This window comes from Anabrus simplex, chromosome 1, assembly GCF_040414725.1.
Source record: "Anabrus simplex isolate iqAnaSimp1 chromosome 1, ASM4041472v1, whole genome shotgun sequence".
NCBI classification, from domain to species: Eukaryota; Metazoa; Arthropoda; class Insecta; order Orthoptera; family Tettigoniidae; genus Anabrus; species Anabrus simplex.
The window spans coordinates 464,783,249-464,798,780 of NC_090265.1; the positions used below are offsets into that span (position 1 = coordinate 464,783,249).

At 46.2% G+C, this 15,532-nt stretch overlaps 1 protein-coding gene across 1 annotated transcript in view; it reads left to right on the plus strand.

Annotated features, from left to right (window-relative positions):
- The first annotated feature begins 262 nt into the window (after nucleotides 1–262).
- The window catches only part of LOC136867333 (chitooligosaccharidolytic beta-N-acetylglucosaminidase), a 317,860-nt gene continuing 302,590 nt past the window's right edge, over nucleotides 263–15,532 (plus strand). The window contains exon 1 of the mRNA XM_067144497.2: nucleotides 263–393. Within this exon, the coding sequence (XP_067000598.2) occupies nucleotides 298–393 (96 nt within the window). The 5' untranslated portion in view covers nucleotides 263–297. The remainder of the gene's footprint in view (nucleotides 394–15,532) is intronic.

Genomic DNA, 15,532 nt, shown 5'->3' on the forward strand with positions numbered 1-15,532 from the left:
CATTTTCACACCAGGCAAATGCTGGGGCTGTACCTTAATTAAGGCCACGGCCGCTTCCTTCCAACTCCTAGGCCTTTTCTATCCCATCGTCGCCATAAGACCTGTCTGTGTCGGTGTGACGTAAAGCCCCTAGCAAAAAAAAAAAAAAAAAAGAACAGCAACACACTATAGCATCGATAAAAGAAATTCTAAGTATGACGTCGCTTCTTATCGGCGAGGTCATGTTTGTTGTTATCTGGGAGCTGACATGTGCTGCGTTATGCTCAAAGGCAGTGTAGCTTACAATGGTAAGTGAAAATGAAGCTGTTGGCAGTGTTAATTGTGTCTGGTGGTACAGTAATAGGACTACTCTTGTATCTTCTTCAGCAAGGATTAACACGTAAACTACAACAGGTATGTATTTCTACCGATTCCATTCAAGCTCGTTTTTGCGTTTTCTGGGACAGGTAAGGTTCAATGAAACGCCAATCGACCTTCGATTATAGTCTCACCCATTCATTTTAAATTTTAAATTAGTTGTACGGCTATTTCGCGCGGTGAATAGGCTGTGAAATTGAGCCCACATTAATAGTGTGAGGTAGCGTGAAAATTATTATTATTATTATTATTATTATTATTATTATTATTATTATTATTATTATTATTCCGGGGTATCTGTGGAAGGCAGAGGTGATGAACGAAGGTGCGGGCTTGAATGGGTCTAACTACAATATCAAAATTAATTTAAAACTTAAACTGAAGGTTATATTTTCAGAACTTCAAACTTAACAATTTTTCATAACAATGAAACATCAGGTACAGTGATAGTCTATAAAGAAAGTCTAGGAAAAGACAAGATAAGTGGTCTTAACAGATCCTGGGCTTCAACCCCGCACTTTACATTTCCTGAGCTCCTAGCTCAAATTTACAAAAGAGCACAAATTATTCAAGGGCAGAAATCCCCTAATTCACGAGCACTTGCTCTCCAAAATATAAATATCTAGCCTTCCAGAAGCACTCTTTACTATTACAAAACTTGAAAAAGAGCTAACAGGCTCTCAGTTTTCCAATCCTACTCAAGGCACAACTTAGAATTTCTGGCCTCTCAAGGCACAACTTACAATTTGAAAATGATTTATACAGGGGTATATAATACCCAACGTACTGGGCCTTCATGGAAAAAGAACAGGTTAGATAACTGGCCCAAATACAAGGGGAATGGAGGCACACTGCGCTCCAATATAATGAACACTTAAAAACCTAAAGGGCTCTAGGCCGATGATACAGGGGCTATTGCCAAACTACTGAGGTGACTCGTATAGAAATTACATTAACACATTACAGTAGGAAAAACAGTTAGAGAAAAACGTAGTCACCCCAAACCAAGTTGAAGGGGAGCTCGAGAGGGTACATCACTCTCTATCCCCGGTTTACAGTTAAAGATTTTATGAAGTTTTTACGTTGGCCGGAAGAAAGTTACATTTTAGAAAAGTTGTTACATACTAAAGAGTCGGACCTTTCCCTCGGGTTAAACTGCGGAGGTAACAAAAAAGAATAAAGTTATGTGGCCATTACCTTATAGATGTTTTGGTTGCCGACGAAGAGGCCGCCCCCCTCCTGCTTAAGAACACACACTCAGTAAGACGACGATCAATTGGCCAAGAAACGTGAAAAGCCGCAGTTTATAAACCCTCAGGGAAGGTTCGAGATCATTCAAGACTAAACCAGCCACACTCTCTCAATTTAATTGGTAGATTTCAAAGTAACACTCAGAATCGAACAAGAAGCCTGTGATAAGTTGAAAAAAATCACAGAAATTAGGGATTGGCAAAATTCAAAACTGGAGGAAAGAAAAAGGAAATATTGCCAACCCAAAAATAAATGAACATCAATCAGTTACAAAAACCTAGAAGTACAAAACCTTTAAATTATAACTTCTTACACTATGCACCAGTGTGCATGATCATAGTTTTTTGGTAATGTCATCTGTGGAGAAATGCCCAAACTTCTTGATGTACAGCTAACAAAACTAAGAGAAATTCAGTCAATTTAGGAAATTTCACAATAACAAAATTACTCAATATTTTAGTGGTGACATCATCTGATTAAAGTTCCAAGTTGGTGTAGATTCTGTTTCACTGTTTTACCAATAGAGGAGTTCATTTAGGCGCAAACTTTGAATGCGCGGCATTGAAGTGTACTTCCCGGTACAATTATTATTATTACTATTATTATTATTATTATTATTACTATTATTATTATTATTATTATTATTATTATTATTATTATTATTATTATTATTATTATTATTATTATTATTACTACTTGATCTGCTTACCCTCCAGGGTTGGTTTCTTCCTTGAACTCAGCGAGGGATCTTACCTGTACCGGGAGGTACACCCCAACGCCGCGCATTTAAATCTCGCGCCTAAAAGAACTCCTCTACAGGAGAAACAGTGAACTCGAAACTAGACCTACTTAAACTTTTACTCAGAAGATGTCACTACAGTAATTTGACGTAATTTTGGTATTGTGTAGCTTCCAGTACTGTGTGATTTTCTACTTGTTTTGTTTGTCCTTCATCAAGAAGTTTGGACTTTCTTGAACAGATGTCACTACAAAACTATGATCATGCACCCTGGTGTGAAGTGGATGAACTTTGATTTAAAGAAGTTTTGTATTCATAAGTTTTAAAACTAATTAATGTTCCTTATTTTTGGGTTGACAATATTTATCTTTCCTTTCCGCCAGTTTTGAATTTAGCCAATCACGAATTTCTGTAATTAATTTTCCGCCTATCACAGGCTTCTTCCTCGATTTTGAGTGTAACTTTTAAATTCACCAATAAAGTGAGAGGGCGTGGCTGGTTTATTCATGAAAGGTCTCGAACTTTCCCCGAGGGTTTATAAACTGCGGATTTTCACGTCTCTTGCCCAATTGATCGTCATCTAACTTAGTGTGTGTGTCAAGCAGGAGGCGGGAGGCGCCTCTTTCATCAGGCAGCAGTACAGCGACAAGATAATGGCCAATTAACATCTTTATTTTTTGCTAGCTCTGCAGTTTATCCCGAGGGATAGGTCCGAAACTTTAACTATGTAACCTACTTTTCTGAAAGTGTAACTTCTGCCGGCTTATACAATAACTTCATAAAATCTTTCACTGTAAATCGGGGATAGAGTGTGATGTACCCTCTCGAGCTCCCCTTCATATTGGTTTGAGGTGACTACGTTTTGTAACTGGTTTTCTTCCTTTCCGTAATGTCTTTTTTTTTTTTTTTTGTACACGAGTCACCTCCATAGTTTGGGAATACCCCCTGATTCATTGCCTAGTGCGCTTTAGGTTTTAAGAAATCATATCTTGGTGTGCAAGCATTCGCGTCCTTTCATTTTGTGTTCGGGCCATTTATCTACTACTATTTCTTTTTACACGAAGGCCCTATAGGTTGGGTACGAGATACCCCTGTTTCAATTTGTAAGCTGGGCCATGGAAGGCCAAAAGATATAAGATATTTTTGGTGTTGCCTTGAATAGGCTTGAAAACTGAGGCCCAGTTAGCTCTTTTTCAAAGTAAGATTACTGAATGCCTTTTGAAGGCTGGATATTACATATAGGGAGCAAGCGCTCCAGGCATTGAGGGATTTCTGCCCTTGTGTAAATTTGTGTCTTTTGTAAATTTGAGCTGGGAGCTCAGGAACTGTAAAGTGAGGGCTTGAAGCCCAAGATCTGTTTATACCACCAATCTGGTCTTTCCTAGAATTGCTTATTGCTACTGGTACCTGTTACATTGTTATTTGTTGATTTTTGAAATTCTAAAGAAATATAACCTTTGTTAAAGTTTTAAATCAATTCGTGGCATTGTAGTTAGACCCATTCACACCAGCACCTTATTTCACCTCTGCTGGTCCACGGGAAACCCCGTAACAATTATTATTATTATTATTATTATTATTATTATTATTATTATTATTATTATTATTATTATTTCTTGATCTGCTTACCCTCCAGGGTTGTCTTCTTCCTTGAACTCAGCGAGGTATCTCACCTGTACCGCCTCAAGGGCAGTGTCCTGGAGTTTCAGACTCTGGGTAGGAGGATGCAACTTGGGAGGATGACCAGTACATCGCCGAGGCGTTCTCACCTGCTGTGCTGAACAGGGTCCTTGGTGGGGGATGGGGAGATTGAAAGGGATAGACAAGGATGAGGGAAGGCAGCGGCCGTGGCCTTTCGTTAGGTACCATCCCGGCATTTGCCTGGAGGAGAAGTGCGAAACCACGGAAAACCACTTCGAGGATATATGAGGTGGTAATCGAACCCACCTCTACTCAGTTGACCTCCCGAGGCTGAGTGGACCCCGTTCCAGCTCTCGTACCATTTTTCAAATTTCGTGGCAAAGCCGGGAATCGAACCCTTGCCTCCGGGGGTGGCAGCTAATCACACGCTAACCACTACAACATTATTATTATTATTATTATTATTATTATTATTATTATTATTATTATTATTATTATTATTAGATACACACATGTGTTTTTCCCTCCAACGAGCACGTAGAACCAGTATGTAGCATTGGTTTTCTTCATCTTGACCTTCTTGTTGTTCTTATTGTTCCAAAACTTCCCCATCTTTTCACTGTGGGCCAGTCATCTTTTCTTGTATCCATACGTTCTTTAGTTTTAAGTTTCTTGCCACTGGATTCTTGGGTGCAAACGTATGGGTGTTAATCTTTTGTCTGTATGTAGTCCTTCTTGTTGCCAGGGGGTCAATATCGACTTCTGCGAGATCTTTTTGTGTGTCTATTAGCCAGCGTACTTTCGATTGTTGTGCTCCATTGATAACGAAGATTTTCTTGCTCAGTCGTGAGTTATCCATTCGTGCTAAATGGCCGTAGAAGTGTCCGTCTCCATAGCTTAACAGCTGGTGTTATTGGCTGCCGTCCTCGGGGGCACGGGTTCCATTCCCGGTACTGTCAGAAATTTAACACTGGCAGGACTGGCATGTGGTTTAAATAGTACAAGCAGCTCGCCTCCATTGGAGGTGTGCCTGAAAAGAGCTGCACCACCTCGGGATGGGGACGCGAGTTTAGTTTTCCTTAGCGTAGAATTTAATACTGCTTTTGCGTACGACTGAAGTGAATCGTGAATATAGTTCTTTCGAGCTTTTTCGCATCCAGATACCGTCTCTAAACTTCGGTCCGAATATTTTCCTTAGTATCTGCCGTTCCATTTTCTTGATACCCTTGATGTTGATGATTAGTGATGATGTCTCTATCGCGTAGAGTGCCTCGGGAGGACAACAGTGTGGTAATGTCAAAGTTTGACTTTGGTAGAGATTGTTTTCTTATTGTAGAAGTTCCAGGTGATTGTATAGGCTTTACGTACGTAGTTTTTCTGTGCGGTATTTATTGGCCACTCTGTCATTGCTTGCAATGATTTCTCCTATGTACTAAAACTCTTTGCCGGCCCCGTGGTGTAGAGGTAGCGTGCCTGCCTCTTACCCGGAGGCCCCGGGTTCGATTCCCGGCCAGGTCAGGGATTTTACCTCGACCTGAGGGCTGGTTCGAAGTCCACTCAGCCTACGTGATTAGAATTGAGGAGTTATCTGACGGTGAGATAGCGGCCCCGGTCTAGAAAGCCAAGAATAACTGCTGAGAGGATTCGTCGTGTTGACCACACGATACCTCGTAATCTGCAGGCCTTTGGGCTGAGCAGCGGTCGCTTGGTAGGCTAAGGCCCTTCAAGGGCTGTAGTGCCATGGGGTTTGGTTTTTTTTGGTACTAAAACTCTTTAACTTGTTTGATGTTGCCATATTTTGTTACAAGTGATGCCAGCCAGGTTTGGGAACTTGGAGTAATGTGCCTTTTCGTAAGTTATATGGAGACCAGTTTTGATGGAAATCTTGCGAAGCTTCTCGATGACGTGTCTGGGTTACTTCGGTGTCCGGGTAATTATTGCCAAGTCGTCAGCAAAGGCAAGACACTTTACGTTGATTCGTTTAACTTTTGTTCCCATATCTTATTCCAGGTACTTCTTTCTCCCACTTTTTAATGGCCTTATCTAGAACTAGATCGAACAGGAGTGAGGACAACCCACCACCATGACTGACTTCATCTGAGATTTATGCTGGCTAAAGCGGAGGCGGGACAGGTTTGTCTCCGTGTACTTCAGTTTTCAAAAGAGTCAGAGATTTCTCCCATGAATTTCACTTTAGGGGTTGTGTCTGTCAAAGGTTGTTGGATTAAAGTGGTAGTTTTGTTGTCAACGCCATATTCTCGGAGTACTGTATATTAAACAGGGTGTTACGCTCAATTGAGTCGAATGCTTTTTAAATCTACGAAAGTGACCACTGTGCGGTTCGACTGGTGGTGTTGGAATATCATCTTGAGGTTCCAGATCTCTCCCACACATGGCCTATGTGGTCGGAAACTCGCCTGGAATTCACCGATCTTGTGTTCTACATGTTATTCCAGGGCGCCTGAAAGCACGTTGTATGCAACTGGCAAAAGTGAAATACTCCGGTAATTATTTGAATCCGTCTTTCCGCCCTTATTGTGCAGTGGGTGGATCAATGCGGTTTTCCAATCTGTAGGTATTGCTCCACTCTTCCATATATTCACAATGATGGTTTGTATTCTGTCAATTAGTAGTTCACCTCCTATCTCGAGCATCTCGGCGATAACGCAATCTTCCCTTGGTGCTTTATTGTATTTGAGGTGTTTATTATTATTATTATTATTATTATTATTATTATTATTATTATTATTATTATTATTATTATTATTATTGTATGTCCGTCGCTCCCTTCTCGATCCGCCAGCCAGCTACACGCGTGCCAGTGTGTTATTCTTCGAGCCTCGACGCGCAGCCCTCAGTGCGCGTGCCTGGAACGTCGTGTGTGCTATATAAAGGAGCTCCTAGCCTGTCCAGACGCAACGCCCCCTGGCGTACTGAGACTGCTGCCCAGGTCCAGCCTGCCTGCACGTCTGTCGAGTTGCAGACCTCGATGTGCGCCCCCCAGGACAGGGAATGCAGTCGAGTGTTAGCACCGACTGACGCCACCGCCGCCGCCAGCCAGGAGAAAGAAGAAGATGGCGACGCAGAGGAGCCGACAGCTACCCCGGGGTCACCAGGCCGGGAGGAGGGCCACCAGGGCGAGGCCTCTTCCCCCGCCGAGAAGCAACCCTTGGGACCGATCGACGCCACCGCCAGCCAGGGGAAAGAAGAAGATGGCGACGCAGCGAAGCCACCAACTACCCTGGGGTCACCAGGCCGGGAAGAGGGCTACCAGGACGAGGCCTTTTCCCCCGCCGAGAAGCAACCCCCGGGAAGAGGAAGAAGAAGAAGACGACGCCGCACCAGGAAGCAGAAGGCGTCGCTGGCTCACCAGGAGAGGACCGCCAAGCCGCAACCCAGGATTGCTCCCAGGACAGCAGTCAACCGAGGAGCCAATCAGGAGAGGACCTCAGCGGGTAGCGGCAGTCAGGTGAGAGTAAAACGTCCCCCTCAGCAGCTCTTGCAGTGTTTCCGCTGTCTGAGGTGGGGCCACCGTCAAGTTAGCTGTGGACTCCAAGTGAAGTGCAACCGCTGTGGTGGTGATCACCACTACACGGCCTGCGCAACACTTAAGGAGGCGCCGGTGTGCGCCAATTGCGCGGGGGGCCACCCGGCCTCCCACCGCAGTTGCCCAGTCTACAGGGCCATGGCGCGGGCAGAGAGGAGGGAGGCCCGGCGCCATGACCCACCCCATTCCAGGAGGCCCCCGCCTCGGCGGGCTTGGCCTCATTCTCCGGGATCGGAGACTGGGTACGAGGTACCCCAAGGAGGTGGAGTCGTGCGACAGGCCCTAGTGGTACTCGACGCATGGCTCCGCAGCCGGCAAGGACCGTGCTAGTCATAGCAGTGCCCAGACGGACTGATCCCCAGACGATGGAACGGCGAGGAATTGGTTTATGTTTTGTGCATGTTACCTGTTCCTAACTAACATAACCTCTGGTCTTTTTCCAGCCCACATCCTTGCATGTGCTATCAAAATATGTCAGGTTTTACATGTAGGCTCTTTCTTCTTTCTGCCTATGTGGTTTTTCCCTGACCCTTCAATACCAAACTTCAATACCATATACCTAATACAATATCGCCTGGTAGCGTGTTTGACATGGAAACAGGCAGATACTCCTTGTATCACTTCCCACTCTCCCCTGCTATCTCTTTCTTCTTCTTAGAAATAATAGCATGTCGGAGGCCATGTAGATTGAGTCGTTGGTCACGCGGGGGGAGCGGGCTTCGGGGGCCCCCCCGATAAAAAAAAAAAAAAAAAAAATGTCCAGACGCAAGGGAGCAGCTGACTGTCGTAGCGAGAGGTCGTACGTGCCTGTTGCTCCGTTGTCTCTCTCCTTGCCAGGCGCTCAGTACTTTCAAGTGCTAACCAGGCAGCTGTACTTATTAGTACGACTTCGAAAGGGCTTTTGTCTGAGCTGAGCACTTCTCAGTGCTCGCTTATTCTTATTCTCTTTCAGGAGTACCAGGATGAAGAAGACGGACGTGTGGCGAGCAGCAGACTACTGCTGGGCATCGGAGGAGAACGAGCCGCCTGCACCCGAGCCGGAGCCGGAGACCGAGGTGGAAACGGAGCCGTACAGGGACGGGTGCGACCCCCCTGACGGCTTTCTCTTCTCCGAAGGCCACACCGACCCGGAGTACGAGGCGCTGCTCGTGTACTACAGGCCAGGGCGCCCTGTAACTTCTGAACGGGGCCTCGTCCTGGACAGAATGCGGCGCCCTCGCCGAGGAGGCAGGATCATCTCGACAACCATGGCCGTCGAGAGCTTCCTACCAGGAGGCCTCATTATCCGGCATCACGACCAGGAGCGGATGCGCGACGCAGAGAAGGAGCTTTCTACTCTGTTCCAGGTCATCCGCCTACCAGGGAGGGACGGCGTGCCAGGGATGAACACCGGCGCAGTCAGGGCCGCGACGGAGACCAGGGAGACGCCGAGGAGGCTAAGGAATAGGGCGGTTAATACCGACCTAGTCCTGGCTACCCAGCCGGCGACCAGCGACGCCATAACGGAGGTGGGGCATGACGCCCCCTGGCGCCGCGACGGTGCGACTTCAGTGGAGGAGGACGCCCCCTGGCGTTCTGAGGCTGCTGTCCAGGCCCAGCCTGACAGCACGTCTGTCGAGCTGCAGACCTCGATGTGCGCCCCACAGGAAGGGAATGCACTCAGGCGTTAGCACCGACCGACGCCGCCGCCGCCGCCAGCCAGGAGAAGGAAGAAGACGGCGACGCAGCGGAGCCATCAGCTACCCTGGGGTCACCAGGCCGGGAGGAGGGCCACCAGGACGAGGCCTCTTCCCCCGCCGAGAAGCAACCCCCGGGAAGAAGAAGAAGGCGACGCCGCACCAGGAAGCAGAAGGCGTCGCTGGCTCACCAGGAGAGGACCGCCAAGCCGCAACCCAGGACTGCTCCCAGGACAGCCGTCAACCGAGGAGCCAATCAGGAGAGGACCTCAGCGGGTAGGGGCAGTCAGGTGAGTGTAAAACGTCCCCCTCAGCCGCTCTTGCAGTGTTTCCGCTGCCTGAGGTGGGGCCACCGTCAGGTCAGCTGTGGGCTCGAGGTAAGGTGCAACCGTTGTGGTGGTGATCACCACTACACGGCCTGCGCAGCACTTAGAGACGCGCCGGTGTGCGCCAACTGCTCGGGGGGCCACCCGGCCTCCCATCGCAGTTGCCCTGTCTACCGGGCCATGGCGCGGGCAGAGAGGAAGGAGGCCCGGCGCTATGACCCACCCCCTTCCAGGAGGCCCCCGCCTCGGCGGGCTTGGCCTCACTCTCCGGGATCGGAGACTGGGTACGAGGTACCCCAAGGAGGTGGAGTCGTGCGACAGACCCTAGTGGTACTCGACGCATGGCTCCGCAGCCGGCAAGGACCGTGCTAGTCATAGCAGTGCCCAGACGGACTGATCCCCAGACGATGGAACGGCGAGGAATTGGTTTATGTATTGTGCATGTTACCTGTTCCTAACTAACACAACCTCTGGTCTTTTTCCAGCCCACATCCTTGCATGTGCTATCAAAAGATACCAGGTTTTACACGTAGGCTCTTTCTTCTTTCTGCCTATGTGGTTTTTCCCTGACCCTTCAATACCAAACTTCAATACCATATACCTAATACAATATCGCCTGGTAGCGTGTTTGACATGGAAACAGGCAGATACTCCTTGTATCACTTCCCACTCTTCCCTGCTATCTCTTTCTTCTTCTTAGAAATAATAGCATGTCGGAGGCCATGTAGATTGAGTCGTTGGTCACGCGGGGGAAGCGGGCTTCGGGCCCCCCCCCCCCCGAAGAAAAAAAAAAATTCCAGACGCCCACTGACCCCGGTGTCCAGCTCCAGAATACACCCTACGTCGAGCACGGAGGCTACTCCTCTTGAAAATGTGCTTCGGCCAGGTGGACTGAATTTCTGGCAGTAAGAGGTCTCACCTCGGGTCACCGCTCCTCTTGCCTATTCCGCTGTCCATGCCCAGTCTTACCATTATATGCCACTATCATTCCCTAGCTAATGCAAGCTCCCATTAACGACTTAGTTTCGCTAAGTAGGAACTCTTCAGTCATTGAACTTACGTTAATGAACTCAGCCACTTCAACAAGGAAGGACTCTCTGAGATATTTACGTCAGTGCTTCTGATAGTTTTCGACTATCAAGAACTTTTCATGTCACAAGGACTATCTTTCCGAAATAGTAGTGAACGTGAATACTCCAACGTGTATATAGTGTACAAAGACAGACTCTTTCTCCAAATTCATAGTTCAATTTGCTTCGAGATAACTTTCAGTTTTGTTAGTGTAAATATTGTAATTTTACATGTGAAGCAAATAAAGAAGTTGTGCTTTTTGTAAACCCAACCTTGTTTACAACAATTATTATTATTATTAATCAGTATAAACGACCTAGAGCCTCCGTGACTCAGATGTAAGTGCGCCGGCCTCTCATCACTGGGTTCCGTGGTTCAAATCCCGGTCACTTTATGTGAGATTTATGCTGGACAAAGCAGAGGCGCGACGGGTTTGTCTCCGGGTACTTCGGTTTTCCCTGTCAGCTATCATTCCAGCAACCAGTCTTTCAGCCATTAATCATTGCTCCAGAGGAGGGCGACAGGTTTCGGCAGCCGGCACAGTTCCTGTCCTCACCGCTAGGCGGGGGATTCATTAATGTCATTCCTGACCCAGAAGAATGACTGGAAACAGGCTATGGATTTCAATTTATTTTTAAAATAAATGACCTACAATGCAATAATTCTTGTTTGTGAGAATGCATTACTTTATAAGCTGAGCTGGACTCGGTAGCTCAAACGGTACAGCGCTGGTCTTCTGAGCTCAAGTTGGTGGGTTCGATCCCGCCTCAGTCAGGTGGTATTTGAAGGTGCTCAAATTCGTCAGCCTCACATCGGTAGATTCATTGGCACGTAAAAGAATACCTGTGGGACGAAATTCCGGCTCCTCTAATCTTAGTGAGACGTAAACTATTATTATTATTATTATTATTATTATTATTATTATTATTATTATTATTATTATTATTATTATCTATTGGACGACATGTGTGCATTTCGGGCAAACAGATAAGTGATCGACGTCAGATATAGACTAAGGTTGCACAGGTTGCTGAACTGACTTACGAATGGCATTAACAAATTGCTACGCCTTCATTAATAAAATAATACAAAATGTACACTGATTGACAGAAACTGTCGATACGAATTCAAATTAGGGAATTCCATACCGGCTCTAATCTCTTGAGATATTTCAATGCGACAGAAAACCTAAGAGTCCAAAGCTATCTTCATATAGGCCACGAAGGTCCATGGCGGAATGGAATGGATAGGGCAGGCTTCAGCTACACGTACCTCGATACTAAGTGGGATGGAGCTCTTTTGCTTATCTCAGAAACTAACCTGGCGTATACTTAGTGAACACCAGGACTATATGCCTCCCCGGAAACGATAAGCTCGTTTATAAAATGTACGACTTCCTGATGGGAAATTGAACCCACGTTCTTCCAGGTGAACCAAGCAAACCTTTACCCTGAGTCATTTCGTACTCTCATAGTTTGCTGAACTGACTTATGAATGGCGTTAATAAATTGCTACTTCTTCTTTAAAAATAGTTGAGAATGTTGGTAGCTTGATTGAGTCCAGCTCCATGGCTGAAATGTCAGCTTTGTGGCCTTCGGTTCAGAGGTTCCTGGGTTTGATACACGGCGGGTTAGGTATTCTAGCCATTTCTGGTTAATTCTTCTGGGTAAAGGACTGGGTTTCTGTGTTCATCTGAATACACACCTCTTCATCCGCACACATCACACTGCCAACCACCAGAGACACGCACGAGTTACATCCTTCTACGTAAGTTAAGCGTCAGGAAGGGCATCGCCCGTATTGTAAAACCAAATACCCGTGTGCGACACGGTCAACGACCTCATGAGAGTGTGGAAATGTGGTGGAAACATAATAAGAAGTAGATAGCCTGATTGAGTGAAACACCTTGTCTAGGCAGCTCATAGCTCGTTTAATACCGATTGCGGACTTTTTTCAACTTGCTTTACGTCGCACCGACAAGGATAAGTCTTATGTTGACGATGGGATAGGAAAGGTCTAGGAGTATGAAGGAAGCGGCCTTGGCCTTAATTACCCTAAAATCATCTTCAGGGCTGCCGGCAATGGAGTTCGAACCCATTACCTCCCGAATGCAAGCCGCGCCCCCAACCACACGGCCAACTTGCTCGGTGATTGCAGTTAAAAGAGGCGTTGAACGCATAGCATTTATCTCTATGTGTATCGCATCTGAATTCGGTTCAAAGCCAAGGGCGGTGCCTTTTTATTTATGCAGACGCGTGCCAGCGAGTTGATCAGCACAACCATAAGACACACGAGCTGAACTAACTGAACGCTGTCTCGATGCCTGAATTTCCAATCGAGCGTTAATACTAGGAACCGTTTTCACTTCAATTTCTAGGCACGCACGCTAAGGGAAGGAGAATCGAGTCAAAACGTGTCGATGAGTCACAGTTTAAGACCTCACACCGAGCAGTGTAAGCTTCGGCTCAACAGCGGCTGTTTTACTAACCTTGCAGCTCTGCATATGCGAGGCGCCTGCTGTCCTGAGAATGGTTTCGCGTGCTTTCCCATATTCACACCAGGCAAATGCCGGGACAGGTCCTTTCATAGACCACTTCGTCGCACCTCAAATCACCGCTTCAAATGTCCTTGGCTTGAGAGAGGACGTAACCCTCTAGCGGGCCCGCCGTACCCCTTCAGGGTTTGTAATGAAAACAGTTTAGTAGTAGTAGTAGTAGTAGTAGTAGTAGTAGTAGTAGTAAGACCTCATAATTCTCATGTCAGATCACATGCTGTGCCGAGTCGCAAGAGGATTCTGAACTGCCGAACTCGGTGACTTCGTCAGTTGCGCTTTTCCTTCTGTTCCAAATTTAGCGACTGAAGTAAGTAACATTTGAGGGTGTTGAAATGCAGCAACTCCACATTGCTCGCTTCCGGCATGTTGAATAAGTCTTGTGCGACAAAATTCGGGCAACCTTGTGCCTCTAAAAAATAACAAACAGATATGCTCCTTCCACTTCTTCTCTTCTTCTTTCACTACTATTCCCACACTCTGGTGGGGTTGTGGTTGTGTGACTTGTGTCGTACATGTGGACTTGGCCCTGTTTTATGACCGGGTACTCTTCCTGTTGCCAATTCTATGTGGTGCATGTTTCCGTGGTGGTTGGTAGTGTGATGTGGTGTGGTGTATGTATATTATGAGATGTGTATTGGGACAAACACAAACACAAACACCCAGTCCCCGAGTCAGGGGAATTAACCAAAGGCGGTTAAAATCCCCGACTCAGCCGGTAATCGAAACAGCGACTCCCTGAATCCTAGGCTACTATGCTGACCATTCAGCCGAATATCCGGACAGACGATAAATAAATCTAATTAATGATTTATTTCGACATCCGGCATTAATTTAACATTGATTTGAGGGAATGCATCGGGCTGGAGTCAGAAGTATGTAACACAGTTGAACAGTGACGATCCTAGATGTGATTTACGGTGGATTTCCTTTTCATCTGAAGCTTGCTACGAGTACTTATATACAGGGCGTTATCAAACATGCGGGAAGTAATCAGGGGTGGATCGTACACTCCAAACCAACACAGAAAGTCCCTATGAACATATGCCCTACGGTCAATCGTTTAAGAGCTTCAGCCTTCCCAACTTTATCTTACTTGGCACATCCCATGTCAAGTAGCTGTAACTATCGCCATGTTGGTGTACCAGCGGGATACTGCATTCTAATACAAACAGTGCTCAAAGTGTCCATCACGCGCCTGAACACGCCACCTCAGTGACTGTCGGACACGTTTCTTCTCGGAAATCAGTATCTGGGTACGAAAAACTGTAACGTGTCCCAAGAGGAGGAAGTGCCTCGGAATATATGCCAGTAAACTGAGTGGCCTATGTTAACCAAGTGCAAGTGCGGTTTCACTAAATGAGTGGTCTAGTATTACAGTGTGAACGTGAAAAGGGAATGGAAGAAAGGAACAGTGACTCTCTTGGATGTGCTTAATTTGTACGAAATTAGTGTGGAACATTTTCAAATGTTTACAGTGTATTATTAGACAATGTTCATGTTTTCTATTTACAGGGCAATGCTGCCGTTTCAACATCACTTCAATATGCTTTGCTTAATATGATTATTTATAATTTGCAATTATATTAATTGATATATTCCTGAGAAAATAATATTTTAAAAAAGTTCCTATAAAAAAGGGGAAAAGGATGCGTTCGACCACTCCAGGCATTGCACGATAGCAATGGCAACCTTTTTCCATACGCTGGCGAAGTACTTCAATGTCCGTAACGGCATGCCTGACTCCAAACTTACTCCTAAATACGAATTATTCCCCTATTCCAGCTAATAACTAAAACAGGCGTAGCTCGTAAACGATCGACCGTACGGCATGTTCATAGGGACTTTTTTTGTGTAGTTTTAGTGTGTAATGAAAATGAAAACCTACAATATGTTTTCCAGTCTTTGACCGGGTCAGGGATGGAATGAATGAAGCAGATATAGGCTATTAGTATGATGGGGTCGCCACTCCCAATGTGATTTATTAATGACTGATAGATGCTATGAAATGAGAATGGAGAGTGTTGCTCGAATGAAAGATGACAGGGAAAACCGGAGTACCCGGAGAAAAACCTGCCCCGCCTCCGCTTTGTCCAGCACAAATCCCACACGGAGTGACCGGGATTTGAACCACAGTATCCAGCGGTGAGAGGCCGACGCGCTGCCGTCTGAGCCACGGAGGCTCTTTACTAGTGTGTAATATCCACCCCCATTTACCTTTCACGCGTGTAAGCCGAAGCTGATTTCGTCTCAATTGTTGGCTTAGAACGACCCATATCAGTACAGACACCACATCGACACAGGTTATCACACAGACTTTACTCACCTGTAGCACACGTGCTTATTTACTACGCTGTTCGTTGCATGTACAGA